The sequence below is a fragment of the Equus asinus genome, chromosome 6 (assembly GCF_041296235.1).
Source record: "Equus asinus isolate D_3611 breed Donkey chromosome 6, EquAss-T2T_v2, whole genome shotgun sequence".
Classification (NCBI taxonomy): Eukaryota; Metazoa; Chordata; class Mammalia; order Perissodactyla; family Equidae; genus Equus; species Equus asinus.
In genome coordinates, this window is record NC_091795.1 from 63,537,276 (window position 1) to 63,562,396 (window position 25,121).

At 49.1% G+C, this 25,121-nt stretch overlaps 1 protein-coding gene across 3 annotated transcripts in view; it reads right to left on the bottom strand.

Moving 5' to 3' along the window:
• Positions 1–18,936, bottom strand: part of RHOQ (ras homolog family member Q) — a 38,854-nt gene extending 19,918 nt beyond the window's left edge. Inside the window, exons 1-2 of one of the 3 annotated variants that reach the window (XM_014833243.3) lie at positions 18,370–18,924; positions 17,736–17,794 (exon numbers count right to left, since the gene is read on the bottom strand). In XM_014833243.3, the coding sequence (XP_014688729.3) occupies positions 17,736–17,794; positions 18,370–18,511 (201 nt within the window). In that variant the 5' untranslated portion in view covers positions 18,512–18,924. Of the gene's footprint in view, positions 1–17,735; positions 17,795–18,369 lie in introns of all 3 variants that reach the window. The other 2 variants (XM_044772363.2, XM_070512145.1) reach the window with 2 other exon arrangements.
• Between the last annotated feature and the right edge of the window lie 6,185 nt (positions 18,937–25,121).

Sequence of the window (25,121 nt, forward strand, 5' to 3'; positions counted from 1 at the left end):
CCGAGCCCATACACACATGCCATCTCCTCACCTAGGAATCCGGTCCAGACCCTCCCCCATCATCCTCAGAGCGGGAAGTGCCTCTTCCCACCTCCCAATGTCATTAATACCTGTAGGTATAGTTAATAAACGTAAAAGAACGATAGTAGGACACCCTCATAATCTGACATAAGGCTACACTTTTAGAATTAAATTAATGAAAATCAAACCATCATAGTTATTAGTCGTCTGCAGTGTGGGTCACAGACACTCAAATCTCATCAAGGCGACTAATACATAACTAAAGACAGCTGGAACCCAATAGAGTAAGTTTTGGTCAGTCTGGAAAGTCATGGTCTAAACAGACTTCACAGAGTCCAGCAAAAAAGAAACTGCACAGTGAGAATATTAGTGTCCATCCAGCTCTGCCTGGTGGTAAGACGCTGGACCTGGTGGACACACAGATCCTGGTCACTAGAGAGCCGTGCTCTCAGGGAGAAGGGACAGTTCATCATGTGGTTCCAGGACCTAAAAGAAACATAAATTTCCTCTAAGGCTTCTAAATCCTCTTGCTCCAAAGCCTCAATCCGAAGCAAGCCTCTTATGAATCATTTTCCAGGTACCTTGAGGCTAAGGAAAGATACACGGGATAACAGGCACTGGAAAGAACATCCAGCACGATAACTTTGCTTTCATATTTATGTTTTCTAAATATACAAAAATTGGGGAAGACTTCAGTTAAATCCCAGCCGGCTGAACCCATGCATTTATCTCTGATCTCACCAAAATCTCTAACATGTACAATAATTTAAAAAAAAAAAAAAAGGCATAAAGCCACAAGGACAAAGCAAATACGCAAAGAGACAACAGCAACACAATTTTAGAAGCTGGAAGGCAAAAGAACCAGTAGGAACTGATCAGCAGGCCCAGGGAGCCAAATCCTGGCCCAGCAATGAGGGGAAAGCGAGGAAGCACCTTATTCTGCACAACAGAACCCTGGGGAGGTGTGGGAACTGAAGCAGTGCGTTCTCCAGGTGGGTTGAAGATGGAGCCACAAACAAGGGGGTGGATCGACAGTCTGCTTACGAAGCAGTTAAGTCTCAGATCCTGTTCTCTATCACGGTAAACACTCTCCCAAGTCTGACGAAAGGCAGAGGATATTTATTCCCTGGGAAGGGTAGAACAGAGGGATACCTGGATGAGAGGACACAAGGCCCAGTTGAATATACCAGACACACCGGCCGGGATACACACGGAAAACCGAGATCCCTACTCTGCTTCCTCCACTCACCTCCCAGCACACTGGCAGCCCAGCGGAACCCCTCAGGCAGGAGAGTGGAAGGTGCTTTTCTGGGGAATATGACCAGCCCAAGAGGAAAGACCAAAATCTGACATTACTGACAAAATCTGACATTCCCAATGAAAAGACCCAGACAGATCACCCTACAACAGTGGTTCTCAACTGGGGGCAGGAGCAGTAAGGGTGATGTTGCCCCAAGGAAACATTTGGCAATGTCTGGAGGTATTTCTGATTGCCATGACTGGGGTACAGGTGCTACAGGCATCTAGTGGGAAGAGGCCAGGGATGCTGCTAAACATCCTACAACACACAGCACGGTCCATGCAACAAAGAATTATCCAGCCCAAAATATCAATGGTGCTGAGATTGAGGAACCCCAACCAACAGTCAAGGCCAGAGTCAGCAAGCCCTATGCATACACAGAACTTCCCACATGCTCCAGTGACACTCTCGTAAATATGAGCAGACACTTGAGGAACCACCATGAAAGACAGAGATCAAAACGAGCCACCATGCAGGGAGGCAAAAGCTTCAAAATACTATCATTAACCTCCTCAAGGAAATTAGACAAGAAATTCACTCAAAAAGCAAGCTAAACCAAACTCAGAAGATGCTAAAGAAGAAAAAGGAACATCCAGAGAACAGGAAGTCTCTTGAAAATTAAAAAAAGGACCGCATTTGAAAAAACAACAGAAGGGGTAGATGATAAAATTGAGAAACTCTCCCCAAAATAGGGCCAAAAGACAAAGTGAGGGGCTGGGCTGGTGGCATGGTGGTTGAGTTTGTGTGCTCTGCTTCGGTGGCCCGGAGTTCACGGGTTTGTATCCCAGGTGCAGACCTGCACACTGCTCGTCGGGCTGTGCTGTGGCAGCATCCCACATACAAAATAGAGGAAGACTGGCACAGACGTTGGCTCAGGGACTATCTTCCTCAAGCAAAAAAAGAGGAAGATTGGCAACCAATGTTAGCTCAGGGCCAATCTTCCTTGCCAAAGAAAACCAAAAAAAACACAAAAAAACAAAAAAACAGAGAGCAGGCAAATATAAGAAAATTAGAAGACCATCCCAGGAATTCCAGCATCAAATGCTGTGGGTTCTAGTGTAACAGAAGAGATTAACTGGAAGTGAAGAAATCAAAGAAATAAACCGAGAAAATTTCTCAGAATTGAAGGACATGAGTTTCCAGATTGTAGGGCCCATGACAGCCAGCTAGCTACCCAAGCCCATGACTGTGAAATTTCAGGAGGATGAAATGGCAGATCCTAAAAGTTTCCCGACAGGAAAACCAGGTTCCTGACAATGAATCAAGGATCAAACTGGCATCCAACTTTTTAAGAGCATAAATTGAAGCTAGAAGACAATAGAGCAATGTCTTCAAAGTTCTGAAGAAAAAAGATGATTTCCAATCTATTTTCAAACTGTCAATCAGGTATAAAGGAAATAAACACATTTTCAAACACACCCAGGTGTCAAAAGTTTTGCCTATAATGCATCTTTCCTCAGGAAATTAATAAAATACATGCTCCACCAAAATGAGGGAATAAACCAAGAAGACATGACAAATGAAAACAGGGATCTAACATAAGAGAGAGAGAGAAGGGGAGTCCCAATAATGATGAAAGGAAATCCTAGGATGACAGCTGTGCAGCAGGCTAAAGGCAACCAGCCCAGACTAGAGCAGGTTACAAGGCTCGTGATGGATGCTTCCAAGAAGAAACTGACAGAATACCTGATATGCTGGATAGCATGCAAATGAGAGTTGGGGTGAAGTAGTGAGACATGTAGTGAAAACTAAGCAACGGGAGAAGCAACACAATTATTAGCTCCAGGGAAACAAAAAGTGGTACAAGGGAAAAGTAATTATAGTACACTATGTGGCTCAGCTGTGATAACACAGTAACAAAAATATAACCACTGATCAGTGATCAAATGGAAATTACAATATAGCTACTGAGAAAGGGTGGATGGGAAGTGGAAGGTATGTGTGAAAGAGAGCTAAAGCCTCATAATTCATGGTAGGAAGTCAATAGAGGATTTTTTTTTTTTTTTTTACCAAAATACACAGCTAAGAATTGAAAGTGGTCACCTCAAGAGAGTAGGAAATGGCTTTTCTGGAAGGCAGATGGAGAGGGATCTTTTGTTTTTCCATAATAGGATCTTATAGACTTGTTGACTCTTTAAACCATCTGCATATATAACTTTAATAAAAATTTTAAAACACCTTTTTCAATTTGAGGAAAACAGAATAAAGGATAAAAAAGTAAATTTCTAAAAATATTCAATATCACCACCTAGAGCCAACCACTTCAACATTTTGACAATTTTGTTCCAATTTTTTCCTTGCATATTGTACATACACATATTCTTCAAAGTTGTAATCACTCTAGTATAGTTTTGAGTCTTGCTTTTTCACACTTAACACATTATTAGCCTTTTCACATATCTTTAAATATTTGTTGAAAGCAGTTTTTAATGGCTGTGATTATTCTAATACACATCATGCTATCATTTAACAAATCCCTTTTTACTATGCATTAATGTGTTTGTAATTTATCACTATTATAAATATTGCTGTGAAGAATATTGTTTTATGTAAATCTGTGTGTACTCTGAATTTCTCCTTGGTATAAATTCATAAAAATGCATCACTGATAATTTAAGGGTCTTTGCCAAATTAAACTGTGTGATATTGTGACCTCTAATAATAAATATCTATTTGGTCTTTGTCCAGTTGCTGGCACAGAGCTCCTAAAACCCTTGATATTTCTTAAGCGGTGAGAGCCATAAAGATGTCTTTTGTTATGTTAATGAGGTGACTTTTGGACCCCATCTAAAGATGAGGGCTGGTTGCCAGGAGACCCAACCATGTGATTAGAGAGTTGGAGCTTGCAGTCCCACCTCCTCCCCCCTTACCTCTGGGAAGGGAGAAGAGCTGGAAGTTGAACCAATTACCAATGACCAATGATTTAAACAATCATGACTAAGTAATGAGGCCTCTTGTAAAAGCCCAAAAGGACAGGGTTTGGAGAGCTTCCAGGTGGGTGAACACGTGGAGATGTGGGGAGAGCAGCATGCCTGAAGAGGGCACGGAAGCTCCACGCCCCTTCCCACATACCTTGCTCTATGCAGCTCCACATTTGGCTGTTCCTGAGTTACAGCAGTGCCCCCTTATCTGCGGGGGGATATGTTCCAAGACCCTTAGTGGATGCCTGAGACCGAGGATAGTACCGGACCCTACATATACTATGTTTTTTCCTACACATACATACCTATGATAAAGTTACTTTATAAATTAGGCACAGTAAGAGATTAACAATAACTAATAATAAAATTGAACAATGATAATAATATACTGTAATAAAATTTACTGTAGCTCTTAGCAACCTCAGCATACGATTTTTTTTCTTTCCTTCTTGAGAACTTTCACGTTTTCACTTAAAGGAAGCACTTTATGGCTTCTCTGTGGCATATCCAAACCGCCAGCATCACTACTCTTGTGCTTTGGGGCCACTATTAAGTAAAATAAGGGTTACCTGGACATACGCACTGTGATTCCGCAACAGTTGACCTGCTAATCGAGATGGCTACCAAGCGACTAACGGGCAGGTAGCGTATACAGCATGGACACGCTGGACAAAGGGATTGTTCACATCCCAGGTGGGATGGAGGGGGGATGGCGAGAGATTTCATCATGCTACTCAGAACAGTGCATGATTTAAAATTTATGAATTGTTTACTTCTGGAATTTTCCATTTAATATTTTTGGACTATGGTTGACTGCAGGTAACTGAAACCATGGATAAGAGGGGTCTACTCTAGATCCTGTTACAAAAACTGGTGTTCTACTAAGTACTATGTTTCTCTGAATTTTGTGAGCTGCCCTAGCTAATTAATTGAACCCAAGGAGGGGGTCATGGAACCTCTGATTTATAGCCAGTTGGTCAGAAGTACAGGTAACAACCTGGGCTTGGACTGGCATCTGAAGGGAGGGGGAGGGTGGTGAGAAGTGGGGAGTCTTATAGGACTGAATCCTTAACCTGTGGAATCTGATGCTGTCTCTGGGTAGATAGTGTCAGAACTGAGCTGAATTCTCAGACACCCTGCTGGTGTCCAAGAATTGCTTGTTGTATGTGTGGGGACCACCCCCACCATACGTTGAAATTGAGTCCGAAGGCTCAAGGAACCTCTATATGTCAGTTTCTACTCCCAACAACTCAGTTTTTCTCACGAAGAACATCCACTTCTTGACTCCTGAGTTAACAACTTTTTCCCATCTTGTCTAATTTGATAAGTGAAAAAGTTTTTATTTGCCTATCTTTGCATATTGGACATTCATTCGCTATTTTCTTCTCTTCTTTTGCGAGCTGTTGGTTTGTGTCTCGTGTCCATTTTTCCACTGAGACTATATGGTAAATTAATCCTTCGGCGACCTCATATATATCTGGATCTCTCACGAGTTACCACAGATCAGACCCGGGGACCTGATGGTCTCTGAGTGCCTTAGTAAGATCCAGTTCCTGATTCCTGATGGCCCCACCGAGACCTGGCTCTCTGTGAGGCTCCAGGCGAGCAGCCAGGCAGGTAGGTACTTCCACGACACTCCTCACACTTTACCATGTTTACCTTCTCACGGCACGTCCCATTTTCTACTTGCATTTTGGTCACCTGTACACATCTTCCCTCCCCACTGCACTCTGCATTCCTACCGGGGAAGAACCGTATCTGAAGGATGTTTCTGTTTCTCATCTCACCTGTGTTTACCAGGGACTCATATGTTTGATGAATAAAGATATAAGGGTGCGGATGGGGGTCGGGGAAACTATGAAGAGGCACAGAGAGAACTAGAACACTGGAAAGGTAGAGGGGAGACCACCCCACCCCTCACGGAGGCAGGGGTAAAGACAGCACCAGAAGTGCATGGCCAGCAGAAAGAACTTGACTTTCTGCCTCACAACCTGGAAAGGACTTTCCAGAGCCTGGGGCAGAAAGCCCATGTAATAAAGACTGACAAAAAGGAAGAAGAAGGAAAGACAAGGATTATTCAGCCATGAAAAGGAAAAAAGTATGATACTTTCTACAACATGGATGAACCTGGAAAATATTATGTTAAGTGAAAGAAACCAGACACAAAAGGCCACATATCACATGATTCCATTGATACGAAATGTCCAGAATAGGCAAATCCAGAGACAAAAAATAGATTAGTGGTTGCTAGGAGTTGGGGGAAAGGAAGAATGGAGAATGACTGCTAATGGGTACAGGGTTTCTTTTGGGGGTGATGAGAATGTTCTGGAATTACATGGTGGTGATGGGTCCATAACTTTGTGAATATATAAAATCCACTGAATGTGAATTATATCTCAATTTAGAAAAAGGAAAGAGAAGTACACTTATACATCAAGCAGTTTGGTCCACCAGGAATTTCTGAGTAACCCCTTTCATCCTAACACCGGCTTACCTAGACTCTGATGCTTCCCCACTGCCCTGTTAGGTCAGGATGTTGCAGCTCCCCCCAAGGCAGGAGGCAGCAATGGGGTCTCCCCTCCTATCAAGGCAGAGCTGAGCAAGTCAGCCCATTCTCTGTGCCCTCTCTCCCCGTGCTTCAAACAGAGGGCCACAGGACACTCTGGAGGGATACTCGACATAAAACGCACTAAAGGATTCCTAAAGATCCAGACTTGCTGGAGAAGAGTACACATCCTGGCCAATATTTCATCGAAATAGACCAGGCAGCCTTTCTGCTAATGGGCTCCATGAGTTAAGAAATGAGTTCTGTTGTCTTTAAATGAGCAACGCATTAAAACAACCACCTATAACATGATTTCAAAGACCTTCGATAATGTCCAGACAGATTGGGATCCCCTTTAAAATGAGCTGATAAGAAAGCCAATATGGAGGTGACGTAAAGTCAGAGGAAAAGTTCTTTCCATAGGAATCTTCCCAACAGATTTCCCCAAATCCAGTCCACATCTGGTTCCTGCTGGGCGCTCCCAAACCTTGTGCTAAGCGCCACATTCCAATCTGGGTGCCAAGTAAAGATTCACACATGAATAAAACCAAATGCTAGACTTTAGCCCGGAGACTATTGGCTCAGCTGAAACTCAAAGTAGGGGTTCAACCTTAAGAGGGCTGGAGTCACAGGGGACGGGGTCCCAGGACGCCTCAGCCTCAGAACGCCCTTCTCCCTTTCTGTGGGCTGGTGAAGACCTGAAGCTCCTCCTGCCAGACAAAGCCCCTGTCTGAAGACAGCAGGGGCTCGCCTCCCTCTTCCGTTCCGCCTCACATCCAGCCCCCTCCTCGCCCGTCCAGAGCCAGGGAGCCACTAGAAACACCTTAAGGTAGTAACTGCGAGCCCTGAACCAGCTCGCCCGGAGGAAAGCCCTTCGAAAATTAAGCCGGGGTAAATGGAACTTTCATTCAACTGGACAATCAGAATCAAATGCTCTCTCTCAATGGCAACTCTTAGAGGGGGCATACTTTGAGCCAACTCATTTATAATCTCAACCATTATGCCAGTTGAAAGAGGATGGTTTTTCTACACTGGAACAAGTTTGGAAAAAAGGAAAAAAAGAAAGAAAGAAAAAGAGCAAGAGGAGGAAGGAAGGGAGGAAGAACGAATTTTAAAGCAGGGGGGACGGGGTGCAGGCGAAGGGAAGAATGGAGGAGGAAAACACTACCCAGAAAGCTGCAGGCAGCCAGAGAAGTAATTACTGCCGAGAGGGTGTCTGAGAGCAGACCCTCCTCCACCCACTCCCGGTGACCTCCCGGGGAGTTTTAATACAAAAGGACGTCATGGCCCATCTGTTGCTCCGGAACTAAGTTAGCACAAACCAAACTGGCATCCTCCTCAGGCGCAGGCCTGTCACCACCCAGAGTGCTAACCTCAGCTACAGTGGACAGAGCAGAGCCCGGGCCCCAATTTATCTGGCTGCTTAATGGACAGGAGAGAAAATGGCTTGGCACTGAGGTCTCATCAAGGAATACCCATGGAGCCTACTGTGTGCACGACCCTGGGCCACACAGCATACCAGTGGGGCCAAGGGAAGCCTAGGAAGTTCTGCTTCCATTTTCTCCTGATAGTGTCCTGGCCCCATAGCAGCACCGGTGGCTGAATGGTTCAATTCATTCCAACAAATGTGGAGAATCCACACCATGGGTAAAGAACTAGAAAGGACGTGTGTCTGTGGGTCAGGGGTTAAAAAATGAATAAATTATGTTCCCCACACTCTGGGGAAGTGTGTAAGTGTGCAGGGTGAGAGGGTGTGTGTGTATGCGTGTGTATGCGTGTGCGTGTGTGTGTGTATGTTGTGTTGGGGGAGGGGGAGGGAAGGTGGCTTGCTAAGAGGAGGCACATGAGTACACAAGTATTCATTAAGTCACTCAGTGGCTCTGACATTTCAGCCTGCGTCAGAACCATCCGGAAGGCTTGTCATACCAGAGACATCCCAGAGCTTCTGACTCAGGAGGTCTGTGGTGGACCCTAAGAATCTGGATTTCTAACCAGTTCCTGGAGATGCACGTCAGTTCGAGGAGCACATATGAGAACAGGGCAGTGATTCAAACCCTTGTTGAGCATCTAGTACATGTAAGAATCCAATTGGAGCTCCAATTCTCCACCAAAATTTGACCTGGAGAACCCCTTTAGTCAGCTGAGCTCTTGGGAGCAGTTCATCTCCTTGGAAGGACACAACCCAGCCTCCTCTGTGTCACCAAAGAACAGCCACCGGCTCCCCTCCCATCGCTCCTTCTTGGCCCAACCTCTTCACTGAACTGTGAGCTCCTGGGGGCAGGGCCTGTGCCTGATCTGTCCTGTAAGCCCAGCCCCTGGCACAAGTCCCAGCCCAGATTTGGTGCTCGAGGAATGTTTGCTGACTGGCTGCATGAATGTTTCCACCTAGTCCTCACAGCCAGCCCAGGCAAGAGGATATGGGAGCCCATGCAGAGGTAGTGTCAATGGGCACAGCCCAGAGGCAAGCAAAATGAATAGCGGGTGGCAGAGGATGTCTTTGGTTGCATCCAGGGCACATACAAATGGAAGAGGGACGAACAGATTTGAAATGGCAGTTTTCAGCTAAATAAAACTCTTGGGGAAAAGAAAGGCTTGGGGTAGCCTCTGGGGACGGAAAAGACACCTGTCATCTGCAGGCTGAAGTGCCCTGCCCAGCAGCCCCCAAACAGCAAGCTAATGTGAGTCAAGCCTGGCAGAACGGCGGGGAGAGCGCCAAGGCGCAGGGAAGGAATCCTCCTTCCTGGCCGAGGAGAGTCAGCTTCCATCAACACAGAGCAGTCCCTGTTCCTCCTTCCCCACAGGAGGCCACACCTGTACACGAAGGGCACTGAGCTGCTTCCACACCCTCACCAGCAAGGCGGCCTCCTGTGCCACCCAGGGGAAGGCCTCTTCTTAAGCAAGAGTGGAGGTTAATGAACAAATGGACAAAACTCCCTTAACTTCCCGGGGCGGGGGTGAGGAGGGGGGGCTGGTTTTTAGGAGCCATTTGAGCAGCAGCCCCTACCGTTCCATCTATAGACACCATTCCACCAAGTCTTCTCTCTAGAGAAACAATGTGCTCGGAATGTCCTTTTTACATGAAATATTCAACAACGGAATAGATGCGATGTAAAGAAGACACTGCACGCTGTGCAGCTGACTAGCATGAGTTATTCAACATAAAGAACCCGGACCTGCAGCTGGACAGCCTGCCCTGCAATCTTGGCGTGGCCTTTTCCCAGCTAGCTGTGTGGCCTGGAGCAACTCACTCACCCTCCCTGAACCTGCAAAATGAGACAAAACACCGCTTGCTTCCTTTACTTACGAGCAGGTGAGAGGCCTCAAGGAGGTACCAATCGCAACACGCTTTGCACTCTGTAAAAATGTCACTCAACGACGACTGTGTCATTATTAAACCCCCAATTCTACCCAGTGTCTGGGTAGCACTGGCAAGTCTGGGGCTCAGGAGAGAGGCGGCTGGTTCACTATTCCCACCAGTCACTTGAAAACAAACAGTGACAACAATAAAGGCCCCTTCCCCCACTTTCTGTTCTTTCTATTACAATCAACAAGCAACACAGCACCAGATTAATAACTCTCTAATTACTAAGTTGTCAGTCACGGGGTGAAAAACTCCATAATTTCGTTATCAACCCTACTCCACATACTGACACTGATAGCACGGATCTGCAGTCCACAAATAGACACATTTGGGACCCCCCCATGCCTGTCCTCCCCCATGTGCTCCTCCCCACCCAGAATACAGGCTCTCTGTGCCTCTTGCCTGCGTGACCTCATTTAGTCCAACACTTCCCAAGCTTTTACTCCCTGGTACAGAGAAAAGAGTTTATGTGTTCAGCACACAGCAGGTGGGGTGGAGGGGTCCTGGGGTGACTGAGGTTAGACTGCTCCAACTGGAAGGGACAACCTGTGCTGGAGGCCGTCCACCCCAGGCTCCACCAGCCACTCGGAGGCTGAGGAAATCTGTTATGTGGGAGCTGGGAAGCTCTGATTTGATCCAATGACCCTACAAGGTACTATTATAATCCCCATTTTACAGATAAGGACACAGGTTTTGAGAGGTCAAGCCACTTGCTGGGAAGTGGAGCCTGGCAGTCCAATGTGGGGGCCCACAGTACCCCCTAGTCTGTTCTATTGCCTCCCATCTCTTCCTGTAAGTCTAGGTCTTCCAAAAGGCTCATCCCGGCCACCTCTTCTCCATGGGGACCGTGCAGCACTCAGTTTCATATGAGGAACTTTCCCGGTTGCATAGGTGGACCTTTCTGTAATCTGATCCCCACCTCCTTCTCCCACAGGAGGTTGGAACAGAGAGGCACTGAATCAACAGCCACTGAAAGGAACTGGTGTGGAGCCCCCTAAAGCTGGCCGGGGCCATCACTCTCAGTTACCACTGACTGAGCGCCAGGCCATTTGGGACAACTACATACATCATCTCCAATCCTTACAGCAACCCTGCAAGGTGGACAGCATCTCCCCATTTCACAGGGAGGAAAGAAGCCAGCTGGCCCATGGTCTCACAGCTACAAAGAGGAGGAGCTGGGATTCCAGGTTAGTCCGGAGAACCCAGAACCTACACTTGCACAGCCAAGCTGCCTCCTCCTCAGGAGACCTGGGAGGGAAAGGTCTCAGGAAAGATGCACAGGCCTGAGCTTGAGAGACAGTATTGGGGTCCGCCCTCTGGGGACCACTAAGCCCCAGGTTCTGGGTGGGGATAAATTGATGCTCGCCACATACCTGCACACCTGTCACTCCTTTGAACCTTGGAGACTCATATTGTATTAACGACGCTGTTTTCCAAGAAAGCAGTTGTGCCTGAAGCTATCATTTAACAACCATAACCTTAGTCTTTGGTTAACCTTTTAGCAGAAACGAGTTGACAGCCAAATGAGAATCAACTCAGTTTAAGAAATAGTCGTGTATGCCTACCACACACCAGGCACTGGGCTAAGAGCTGGAAACGTGGTGGAGAAAAAGACAGACACAGTCGTCTGTCCTCATGGAGCTTAGGGAGAGCGAGAGCTGGCCCAGGAGGTACCAGCAGGCCGTGGATCTGGGACGACTCTACTGGGGAGCCGGGAGTCCCGGGAACGCTCTGATGACCCGGCCACGGCCATCCTGCGGCCCCATGCAGCCTCCCTGGCTGGGTTCCCCCTCGCTTCCTTGTGCAAAGCAGCTGCCTGCCAGAAACTAAAAGAGGAACAGCAAACTGCTGAGGGCAAGGAAAGCTGCTCCTTGACCCAAGCATGCCAAATAAAGACAAAACCAAGCCCCTCCAAGCGAAAGGAAAATCAGCTGAGGCTCAAGAATTTTAGTTGTTAGAGACAGGTGTGGTCTCTGGCTTTGTTTCTTTGTAACCGCTTCTCTCTCCCCCTCCTTCCTGCATTGCTATTCTGTATCTGAGGCCTCTTGGTAGTACCCACTGCTGCCAACACGTGTCATTGCTAGAAACTGATACCCCCGTGGAGGGCTGCTTTGTTTTGTTTTGTTTTAATACCATTAGGTCTCATCTCCTGAAACCCCAAATTCCACAAGAAAACCACAAACACCCAGTTCTCCATAAGGCTCCTGACCCATGAGCTTTAAAGCAACGCTTCCCACCTTGTTCACACCCTGGCGCACACAGAAATGACAACATATGCTCAGCCGCCCCTACCCCCAATCCCCACCCCCCCAGCTGAGAGCACACCTGTATCGCCCATTTCTGATACACCTGCTGGGAAGCTTTGGTTCCTAGAGTGTAAATGTCACCAAACCTCAAGAGAATCATAACAGAAGTGGAGAAACCAGCTGGATCAGAAGGCCAGGAAGGGAACGGGGCCTATCTGAGGCACAAACAGAAACCAATGAGAGCTGACGGGGACTGCCCCCACCCCGAGGTCCCTGCCTGCTGGACCATAGTCAGAGCTGACACATCCAAACCCACATTAGAGTGTCAAGGGGAGAACACAGGGCATTCAGTCACTGCAAAGGCTTTGGAGCCAACAAAGGCCATCCACCTTGCCAGCACAGAGGAGGAAACCAGTACTCCGTGTGATGCAGTGCAGGCTGAAGATATAAATAGCTTCTAAAAAGGTTAGCAAAATGCGCAGACGACAGTAACAGTAGGTTACTAAGGGAAACCAGGATGCTCAGTGCCAGCATCTCACCTGTTGCAGCTGATGTCTGGAAGGAACCCCGTGGCTCCTCCCAAACTCTGTTCCCTGGGCCCCTCAGGGATGCAAGGTGGGGCTGCAGGGACCTAGAGCCTGGGGGAAGTGAGTGGGCGCTTCCTAAGCTTTCCTGCTGTTCCCTGCAGGCCCCCTTCAAAGTAAGAAAACCTTCTTCCTAATCATACCGGTCTGATTTCTCTAAGTCCACTCATTCCCAGCTGCCTCATCTACGAAAAGCTGACCTGGGAAGGTCCTGTGAGGATGCCTGCCTGCAGGTAGGAGGAGCTTGATGAGTGGCAACATCCTGGCCTTTCCCCTTCCCCTTCCCATTGTACTGGGCCCTTGGGTCCTGCCCCAGGGAACGCAGAAGGCAGAGCATCCCCAGGCTGCCTCCCCTGGAGATTCCCTTCTGGAAGGGAAGTGCTCGCCTGGACACCCAGAGAGCCTGCAGGGAGGCCACACCTGCGGGGCTATGTCAAGTGAGAGACAGACTTCCCTTGTCACTGAAAAACCAACCCCAGGAGACACCTGAGTGAAGGATATTTATAGCTCTCATGTATGCATCCCTGAACTTGTGTGTGTTTAAGTTAACAGACACATCAACAGCATGCCCAAAAGCAGACGTATGCACTTCCACACACTGAGGCAGGGGCTAAATCTGGAACTCTAGGGAACCCAAATCACCCCCAAACCACACCCTCCTGAGTGTGGGCATTCCGGACCCTGGGATAAAGTGGCCGTCAGTCTTTCCCTCTTGAGAATATCAAGTTCTGCCTTCCTGCCAAGGATTAAGAGATCAGCCTGGAGCCCGCAGCTCGAGAGCAGCTTGTCAGGCAGCTCCCCGCTGGCTCATCTGCACAGTGAGCGAGAGCTCTTCCCACTTCCCCTGAGCTCCAAACAGTACGGAGGCAGGAGGGAAAATCTCGCTTCTCCAGTGCCTCCCTGAGCAGACAATGGGGCTGCTGCAGAGCCTGAGCTGAAGTCCTGAAAGGAGAAGAAAGGAGAAGCTCCACAGAGGCCCAGGCCGGAAGCCAGACCCCTCCACAAGGCCCCAGGGAGGATGACGGCTCCGCCCTCAACTTCCACTCCGAAAGGCTTGGCAGTCAAAACGTCAGCAAATGCTGCTCCTGGGCCAACCAGGGGCTCGGCCAAGAAAGGGGGCTTCCGTCTGGCAGTAATGCTAGTGAGTGTATTAGGGATATTGAGGAATGTGGGAGGCAGAGCACATGATGGGGACTAACACTGCTCAACACACTCACATTCCTATATTCTTCCCCACCCACCCCACCAATAGCAGCAGAGATCAAGGAGGAAGCAGCCTGCTCTGGAAGGCAAAGGTCATCTACTACAGTCATCTCTTGAGTTTCCTAATATGTAAACTGGGCAAATGTTGTCTATGGCTTTGAACTTGACTGGGGTCAAAGAGGAGACCAAGAGTAAGCACACAGACTAGAAGCTCCAACCTGAGGGAGGCGCTGTTGCTGGCGTTCAAATAGAGTGAGCGCCCAAGTGCATGAGCCAATGTTGTAGAGAGAAAGAGACTGCTCTCCAGTGCTGTGAGCCTCCGTCCTCCCCCGGCATCCTACCTCCCACGGTAGAATCACCTACCTACCCGACTTGTTTCTCAAATTCTACACTGAACTCTCAGTTTTTGTAAGAGTTTCTCTTACATCACTGGGGATGCAGGCTCTGATTAAGGCTGGAAACCACCTGACACAACAGGGCATTCAGAGCAGGGGACACTGGACTACGTCCATAGCTCCAGTGATGGGGACTGCAGGATTATGAAGTGCAAAGCTGGCTCCACACCTCCACTGAAAAGGTTCTAGGATCTGGCATCCCAGTGGAATTTCTATCAACTCCAGGTATAATACACTGTCTTCTTCTACCTGCAACCCTTTCCCCCAACAAAGCTGCCCACAGGAGAGTACAATAATTTCTCATAACATTTATTATACATCTACTATGAATGAAGAACAGTGTCAGCTGCGTTTACATGCATTCAACAATTTAAGCCAGCCTACAAGACTGTGGTACAGATTCTAATTATCCACATTTTTACTAGATCACAAAGAAGGTGCGTAACTTAGCTAGAATCATGTGATAAGTATAACAAGGTGGAGAGCTGGGCCTAAGCCTGTTCGGCTCCAAAGCCCATGGGCTTTCCTCTGCTGCCCATCAGGCTTGAAAGTTTCTCTCTATATGTATATGCATGCATGTGCACATAAATATGTTTATTTATCATTAATTCTATTGTAAGATTAATGTGATACTGATTCATAGAGGCATGAGGTCTTAGTGACCAAGTACAACACAGGAGTCTCCCACATAACACAACAGGAATCTGATTCAGACACTTCCACCTATCCCATCACGAGCTGTGGCAGATCCCCATCTTGAATTTATTCTTCTGTACCCCCAGATGCTTAGCACAGTGCTAGGTACACAGTGGGCACTTCTCATTTAATCTCATTGATGAATACATTGCTAAGACTGTTTATTAGTAATAAACTCTTAAATGCTGAAAGATGAAGTATCACTAACTTTGATCCAAAAAGAAAATCTTAAACACTGGGAGAAACACTAAAGGGGCCTAACACACATTTTGGCCAACAAAGTAGGTGTTCCACCATTGGGTAAAAATAGTAATATTTGAACATTACTTATAGGTTGATCTCACTTGGTATACATCTTACAATCTCCACTGGAAGCCCTGATTTTGTGAGCAGGCCCAACTTTGGGTGATTCCTGGAGTATGGGTTCTGTCCTCTCTAGGGGTGGTATACAACCCCCCCACTCAAAGAATGGCTATGAAGACTGCAGGAACCATGTCTACAGACACACAAGCAATCCAGCCAACCCAGGTGGCATCTCAGGACCTCCCATGGCTTCCAGTGTATATAACCACCTCAAACTAGGGCAAACTCAGATCCATGTCCCAGCCCCAGCGACACCTCTCAGTAGCTGTGTGACCTTAGGTCAGCAACTTAGCTTCTGTAAGCCCCAGTTTCCTTATCTGCAAAAACAGAATATCACTTATCTCACAGGGTTGTTTTGTGGAGAAAATGATATTTGCATGTGGCTGCCCCATGCCTGATCTGTAGGAGGAACTCAGTAAGCTGGGTTTGAATGTGCACAGAACAGCTCTGAGATATACATGCCCTGTTGAATAGGGCTCGTGGTCAAAACACGGTCATGGTGACATGCAAAAGAAAAGAAGGAAGGGCAGTAGTGAGAGAAGTTAAAGTTGGAGACAATTGTTAAAAACCTCTCTCCTTTCAACCAATAAATCCAACCTGTTGTTTATCAACTGCACCGCTTCAAAGTTGGTCTTATTGGATTGAATGAGTTCTGCCTCTTGACTTCCCTACGTTCTGATAAAGACAGAAGGACTAACAACTACAAGGCAGGCCACCAAAAGGGCCCCGGAAAGCCAGGAACCAGTTGGATTGACTTGCATCAGTTTGGTGAAAGAGGGCAGCCTCAGGCATCGCAGGGCCAACAGTTTCTCTATCTGCAGATGCTCCTCTAACTTAACAGTTTAGAAACCACAGGCCACATCAAGGCCCCCACCCCCAACAAGGCATTTTTCAGAACCTACCCTGGTACCACAATTCCAAAATCCAAATCTACAGGAGCTACAAAGCACAGTTCCCCTTTACTGAGCAGCGACCTCGGGTGTGCCAGACTCAGAGGGAGGCATCTGGCACATCATCTATGCACAGGGAATGCTCTGAATTTTTTAAACCACATTTTACAGATAAGGAAACTGTACTATTGGACATGCCCCAAAGATACTCTTAAGCCCCTCAGCTGCTCACATGTCCTCAAGGACTCAAGTCTGCATGACATGTGAAAACTTCTGCCCAAGTCTTCAGGTCTGATCACAGGGCTGGATTCTCCAAAACTTCACCACACACAATCATCTTAACCCCACAGCAAAAAGTGGGTCTGGGAAGAGGGAGGAGCTGGGACAGAGACAGAGAAGAGACCTTAATCCTTTAGGAGCCACTTCCAATTTGCAAACAATGGCCAGAGGCTGGCTGCCTGGAGGAGCGTGCATCTTCTTTCTGCACAATAATCTCTCCCAAAGAAAACCCAGACAAAGTCACCCGGCCTTCCTAGGGGAGAAAAAGCTCTTCCTCCAAGATCACTCTGAACTCCTAACCCTTCCTCCCCCACCCCGCCCCAGGGAGTGGCTGGATGGTTGTTGTTTCTTTTCTTTTTTCCCTGTGGTCCTCTGGTAACACCACAAATTACGTTTTCAGGGACTCGAGTCCCAGAGTGCAATGATGTTGTAATAAACATAACCAGGACCAAATGCCTTCCCATCATATTAGATGATGCCATTTCCCACCAATCAGGCTCCTCCGGCAGGCAGACCACTCACCAATGAGGGACCAGACAGAGGCTGTGAGGGGAGACCTGGTCATCTGCAACTAAAAATAAGGGCGCTTCACGATTGGCCGCTGCCACTTTGCAACAGGATTTGGGACCTGCACACCAGGCACCATGCAGAAGGCACACACAGGCAAAAACTTTCACAGCCCAGGGGTTCACATGGGGTGGGCTGGGCTGCGTTTGTTGTTGGGTTTTTTTTTTTTTTAATCCTTTTCCTGATTTGCTGACTTGAAAAAAGAAATAAAGACTTGAGCCAGAGGGGCCTCTCGCAGACACACCCTCCCTCCTAGATGCCTCAGTTTCCAAAGGCCCGTTGCAGCTAGTTTTCAAAGGCCCCTTGCAGCCGCCCTGTATTGGCGAAAGGGAGGAAGGTGTCGGCCAGGGGTCAAGACACTCACCTGTCCGGCCGTGTCATAGAGTCCCAGGAGGTACTGCTTGCCCCCTACGGTGACGCTGACTGCAAGGGCAGAAGTGGGGGCGGGGAGAGAAGCTCACAATTATCCAGGCTCTGAGGCAATTTCACTCCCTACCAGGACCCTCCTGCCCCAACCCAGCCGGAGGCAGACAGGCGCTCCCCAGGACATGTCACCCCTTTTCCCTTGCGCCGAGCTCCCGTGAAGTGGCGTGAGGTCGGGGTGCGACGTGGCCCCCAGTTGCCCACTCCCCTCTCCCGAGTCCCGTAGCCACGTTTCGCCCGGTCCCACTACATGCTTCCCCCGGGGACTTGGGGCAGTAGGGGAAGCGGCTGTGGGAAGGTCAAGGAGGTCGGCCCAGGGCGCCGAGGGGGTTGGGAAGTGCGGGGAGCCGGGACTGGGCGCAAGCGGGGAAGGGGGATAGGAAGAGGGGTCGGATCTGCAGGCGAAGGGGATGGCCAGAGGCAGAGCTTGGGGGTAGAACCGGCGCCTGGCGGAGGGTGCGGCCGGGGAGGGATGGGGAGCGCGCTCCGGGAAGGCGGCGAGGGGGCTCCGCCAAAGTTGCTCTAAAGTTCCCGGCCCGGGGAGCGGCCCCTTAGTCAGCAGTTCCGAGGCTTACCTGCGTAGTGGTCGAAGACGGTGGGCACGTACTCCTCCGGGAAGGCGTCGTTGGCATAGCTCATGAGTAGGCACGTCTTGCCCACCGCCCCGTCGCCGACCACCACGCACTTGAGCATCAGTGCGCCGGGCCCGTGAGCCATGCTGCAGCCGGCCGGCCTCCGGGCATGGTCCCCCCGGAGCCCCCGCCCCGGCCCCGGGCTCAGCCCCAGCCCGCCTGGGGGGTCCGCCGCCGCCGCTCCGCGCAGCAGGGCCGGCCCCCCGGCCCCATGCAGCGGTGACCCCCGCCCGAGGGGAGGGGGCGGCAGGCCCGGGGCGCTGCCGCCGCCTCGGTCGCTGCCCGGATCCCCGCCCAGGCCCGGGTCGCCGCGCCCGCCCGCTGCCCCCGCCGCTCTGCGCCCGCGCCCTCTCCCCGACCCAGCCTCCCCAGGAGGATCCGCTGGATCATAAGACCGTCCGGCCCCGGGGGAGACGGCAACTTTGGGGAGGGCAGCAGAGGGGAGGGGCCAGGCGGCTCTCCCCGCCCCGCGCCCGCCGGGGCCCCCTCCCGGCTCCGCTCCGGAGGAGGGCAGGCCCAGGCGCCTCCCCCGAGCCGGCCGCCCGCCCCGCGCCCCCGCCCGCCCGCCCGCCGGCTCCTGCGCCCGGCTCCCCGCCCGCGGCCGCCGCTCGGCCCGGCCGGCTCGCCCTAGCTCGACTCCCCGCGAGGGCAGGGGAGGGGGCGAGGAGGAGGAGCCGAGGAGGAGGGGGGAGGAGGAAGAGGCTGGGGGAGGGGGCCGCCAGGGAAGCGGTCGGGAGGAGCCGAGGGCTCCTCGCGAAAGTACCCGCAGTGGCCGGAAGCGTCCAAAGGCCCCGATGCTGTGAGAAGACGAGGAGGCCTCTTGGGGAACCACGACGACTCCAACGATGACGCAATAGTCATGCAAAATTATACATATGTATTTAAACTCCACCCGGAAGGCAGGATCCATCCTATCGGCCTTTAAGTGCACAACAGAACTAGAAATCGGAAAGGAAAAAAGGCCAAGGGTTAAAAAAGAAAAAATTTTTAAGGCGCGCGGGGTGATGGGGGAGGGATGGTGGTGGTCCCTGAGCTGGAAAGTGGGGACTTCTGCGTATTACTTGGTCCCCCCTCCCACCACCACCAACCAATGCCGTGCACAGCACGAGCTTGAATCATTTACTATGAACTGGTGACTAAGGGAGTTACAACATCTCGAACCACTGAAGCACCCCCCAACCAAGCAGAAACGAGAGACTCTGCCGGCTCTGGTGCAGCCAGTGTACCTGTGCTCCCCCTGGAGGCGACATTCTCTGAGACCCCCTTGTAGTCCTGTGTGCCCCTCGAAGATGTTAGGTTGTGATCTCTGAGAAGTGGTACATTCTCCCTCTAGGACTTGGCCTGCGATCCAGGTGGCAACCCCTGCCCCCTGCCCGGGCAAAGCTTGAAACAGCGTCTGGCCAAGTCGCGTTCACTGGCCAACAGTGCTGTTTTGAACATTAGGCACTGGGGCAGAGGGGCAGGAGAGAATGGGTACACTCCACGCTGACACCTCAAGCCTCCCCCCAACCTCCGCTTTGCTGCCATGAGATAAAGCCCTTCCTGTCATCGATTCTCAGGATTAGAAAATGCTGTGTTGAGAAGCAGCGCAGAGGTCAACTGGACCATCGCCTTAGATCTCCCTTACGTTGTAAGTAAGCAAACAGACACAGCGAGGTGAAGTGGTTATCAGGCATTCAAGGCCTGGAAGTGCGCTTTGGGAAATGCTCAGTGTTGTGTCCCCATGCCTCACTTCCCAGGCTTCAACTCTCAAACCCGAAATCTGATTTCCATTGTCTTGGGAAGACTTCCCGGATTATCGGAAGTTCTTTGTGGCGTCGCCCGGAACATCTCACCAGACCGCTCCATTTGGGTCTGAGTGTGGGTGTTTGCATTGCCCGCTGCTTTAGATTATGCAGTGAAGCTGGAAGATACTTTGTATGTACTGAATGACAGGTTTAAGAAGGCAATACAGTGCCTTGAAGTCAGATCTTGGTTCAAGGCCAGTCTCTGCCCCTTTCTCTTAGACAGGAAGAAAGGAAGACTTGCCTCCTTTGTCTACTGGACCATTTCTTCAGGTAGCATTTGCTGGGACTAATATTCTGAAAGGAGAGTCTATCAGAAGAGGCTAAGGAGCTCCCGGAATGCACTCAGCTAGGAGAGGGCATTACCTTGAGCCCGCCACTTCTCTTCTCTGGCCCCCAGCTTTCTCCTCTGTGAACTGAGCACATTGGTAAGGGTGAGATGAGGTCTCAGCCTTGAAGACTCTAGGGCCTTTTGAAATATGTCCTGAGAGATCCTGGTAAAAGCTTTGGGATGAGGGGAGAGGCAGTTGCTGGAGACATGGGCAAGGCCTTTAGGAAGGATGATGAGGTCTGTCCCAGGACTGGAGGATGGAGGATTCTCTGAGGCTTCCCCTCTTCAGGACTCGGCTCTCCCGGTTCTTACACTACTTCCCAGAGGGGCAGACATTTACTAGGGACCCAAGCAGCTGGAGGATCAGCTCCAAAACCTTGAAAAATGACGGAGACCCCAAGTTCTGGGTACTCTGGGAGAAGCTCTGGGAATGTCAGAGCAGTCCATGTGGGGAACTGACGTTGGATGAATCATGCAGTAGTGACTTCATTGATGATGGTGACCTCATCCCTTTGGCCCATAGAGACGCCAAAATGGACTGCCAGGATTACTTAGAGCTCTGGGCTGATTCCACCAGTGTGCATGTGGAATGGGAGGGGGGAATTATCCTGGGTGGCCCAGGTCAGCCCATGCTCACTTTTCTATGGGCAAAGAAGATAATGCCTCAAATGGTAAAAAAACAAAACAAAAAAACCCCCAGAGTTCTCAAATTTCAGAGATTTGAGGGACAGGAAGTAACTTTGTTTCTAAGCATCCTATAAGCTCTGTGCTTGCTTTTCTCCTTTTGTGTCAACTGCAAATGTCAAAACACACACAGGTCTGTGTCAGAACAGAGAAATCTCTACTTAGCCTTCTCCTCTTTTTCCTCTCCTTCCTACTCTTCATTGATTCATCCAGTATTTCATTTAAGAAGCACTATTGATGTCTACCAGATGCCAGCCTTTATTCCTGCGTAGGGCGCGAAGAGTTGGAAAGCCACAGCCGCTGGAGGGGGAGGCGGAAAGGAACTGGTGAGCAAACAGGTAATTACTACATAATGTGATCAGTGCTGTGGTAGAGGATAAAGAACAGGCTTCTGGAAGTGTAGAGGAGGCTGTCAGTACCTACTCTGGGTGTGCTGAGGAAGGACTTGTAGAAGGATGTCATCGGCCTGGGGCTTAAGAGGCTGAAGGAATAAGATAAGAATGCCTGAGAAAGAGCCCCACACCAGGGCAAAAGGACAGCACACAAATCCTTGGGAAGGGCGAGCCATTTGGGTGGACATAGTGCGGGATTAGTGGTGCGAGGGAACTGATTTGTATTTAATTGGGAACTGTGTAATGCAGCCAGGTGGTGGGCCTCTGAAAGCCTTGTTAAGAAGCGTGCAGGACCCCTCCCAGGCTGGGCAGTCTGTGCGCCGTACAAAGTTGAAGGGAGAAATCTTGGGCTCACGTGATACCCACAAAGTCATGACCCTGGCTCAAGGCAGTGTTCATTGGAAGAAGGGGCACTTTTTTCTTATCACAGATGTGACTTCTTTTTGTCAAACCTGTGCCCATAGGGCTGCATCCACTCAGAGAGGGGGCCCTTTTTCTACTTCGCAAAAGACAACGGCAATATCTAGGTAAACAGAGGCTCTGGAAGTGAGGATGTGATGAAGGGAGGACATAAGACTTGCAGAGCAGCTGCTGTGTATTGTGGAATATACTGTGCTCAGGCCCTGTCCTGGGTGCTTGACGCTCATATTTTGTAGGCCGTCTTATTTCACCCCAAGAACAACCATCCAAGATAAAATTTGTAGAGAATATCTATTGGTTTGTCTAAGCAGAGCAGTACCATTTGCTTCTGCTAGATGTTCTTTCTAACTTAATCTCTGTGGTCATGTGGTTTAGATGGAAGCTGCCATCTTCTTACTCAGCCTGCCCCTGACTCCTGTTGATTAGCCCTGGGTGGGCACCTGATCCAAGATGGGACAGTCAGAGCCCTTCCTGAAAGCTTTGAATTTGGGGTTCAAAACAGGAGTCTCCCCTCTTTTACTAACTGACCTGGAAGATGTGAGGCTGGAAGCTGTTGGCCATTCATGTTTCATGTTTCTGCCATTGATGAAATAGCCAATCCAAGAAAATGAAGCTAAAATGCAGAGTGAAGCAAAAATGGAGTGATAAACCCCCCAACCCACCTCCCCCCAAAAAGGCAGAGATAACACAGGCTATTTGCGAGTTCTTGCTTGTCGCTAGCCCTGAGACCCTGTTGTGCTACTGTTTTTCAGTTGGTCACTTATGTTAATAAGTCCCCCCTCCTTTTTGCATAGCGGGTTTTGGTTAGTTTTCTGTCACTGGTAACCAAAGGAATCCTAACTATTGCAGTATTCTCACTAAAGTTGAGATAGGTGATATGCAGAGAGATTAAGAAATTTGCCCTATTTTGGGCAGGTAAGTGGCAGAGCCAGGTCTCAGAATGATCTGTCTTCAAAGCTCATGGTATTTCCCGTGTTCCACATAGAGGAGGCACCAGAAGTTTTTCAGTAGGAAAGTGACAAGTTTGGGGCTGTCGTTTGAGATCACTCCGGGAGCAGTGCAGAAGATGGATTTGGAGGGGATGACAGTGAAGGCAGAGAGAGTGAAGAGGCAAGAGGTCATGAAGGTCTGAAGCAAGCGTGATGGTGAACACAAAGAGGAGGCTGTGGGTGTTAGGGATGTTTCGATGACAGAATCCACAGGACTTGGTCGCACAGCCTGGGGAGGATCTGCGGTGACCCTGAGGATTCTACGTTATGATTCACAGACCTTCTCCCTCTCTTTTCCTTCTTAATCTCTTCTGTTTTTATCCTCCCTACTTTTTCTTTGGACTTCTTCCTCACTTTTTAAATCTTTCCCATCTCCTGTTGGTTCCTAACCATGCAACCAACTGTCTAAATCAAGCTGAGAGTAGAACTCCAGAAGGACAGTACGGTTCTAAAATCTATTTATTTTTATGTCATTTTGTTTGTGTCTTCCCACATCTACCCTAGAAATGTAGAAATGGATTCCAATAGATCACTTGTTGTCATGGCTAGGAGGCTTTGGGTTGCAAGTAATAGAAAAGTCAACCCGAACTGTCTTCAGCAGCAAAGGAAGTATATGGACTTCTTTAATGGAAACATCCAGAAGTAGATCAAGCTTCAGGCATGGCTAGATCAAAACTCTGGCTGTATTTTTTCTGCACTTCTCTTGGTTTTTCTCTTCTCTCTGGGTCAACTTCTTACTTAGGTTGCCTTCTCTCCTGAAAGAAAATGGTTTTACCAGGTCTAGGCATCACCACCCATACACCACACTGCCCAAGAGGAGAGGGAGTTTCTCTTGACCCACTCATTGAACAAAAATCTTGGACTTCCTCTGATCAGATCAATTTTGTTTATCCCTGAACCAATCATGGTGGCCAGCAGAATGCCAAATGATTGTGGCCTTAGGCCTGGGCTACTCCCCGTCTCTGAAACCATCACTGTGACTAGGAGTTGGGACTATCCAGATTGGGCCAATCAGGGCACACTCCAAGACCAGAATTTTACTCCTACTCAGATTCTATGGTTCCTACACAGTGGCTGATAGGTCTCGAGGGAGTGTACGCTGGGGAGGCAACCAGCAATATCCATTACATTTAGGTTGTTGCTCACCAGTCAAAGTTCCTAGGCCTCCCCGCTTTAGGAGAGAAGCAAATTTCAAGGGAAGAGGGAGGTGAGAAGGATCCAGGTCAAATCCATGATTTGTTCCAAGTTTCCGTCAGTTGGTTTGTCCATGCATGAATCCATGCTCACTCTGAATCCCTAATTCCTGGCCTGTAGTAGGCACCCTTCTCCCCCACCTAACCACTTGCTTAGGATTACAGGTAAGGCGGTAAAATGGTTATCATCCTTTCACCTGGTCCGCCCTGCTCTTCTGTTTTGCTTCTTTCCTCCACACATGCAGGACCTTCAGACCACAGCCTCTTCACTCCCCAGAGCTCTCCTCCTTCCCAGACTCCACCTGGCCCACCCTCATAGCATCATGCCATATGCCATACTGATTCCTCTTTCCCTTCCCACCAGTGAAACCTTCCCTCTGCATCCTTTTCTCCTAAGGCTCTGATGTAATGTACATTGCACAATTTTTTTTGGCTAAGGTATTAACGGCTTAAAAACTGCAGCAATTTCTTAAAGGTCAATGGTCCTTAATGATCAGAATGATAAATAAATCCAATAAGATTGATTCACTTGGTTTTCATTTCTGGTTATGGTTCTAGAATGCATCTAAATCCCTTTTTCCAGTTCATTACATTCCAGAAAGTCAGAAGTATGCCCGAGCCTTTGAGAATTTTGGCTCAAGCACCTTTAATAATGTTTTCCCATCTACATTTCTAACTGTTTTCAACTGCCACCTGAGGTCAGGAGATCAATCATCATGCTGAAGGCATTGCCACCCATTGCTGAACTATAGAAAAAGACACTTCCTTAGAGGTTGCTGGTATGAAATACTCATGTGATCTGGGAGTGGCTCCCTCCCATAAGCTCTGAAGAAGGCTGGATCATAGATCCCTCTTCCAGAAATGAAATTAGTGATTTTACTCCGTGCTTCAGTACTAAGAGT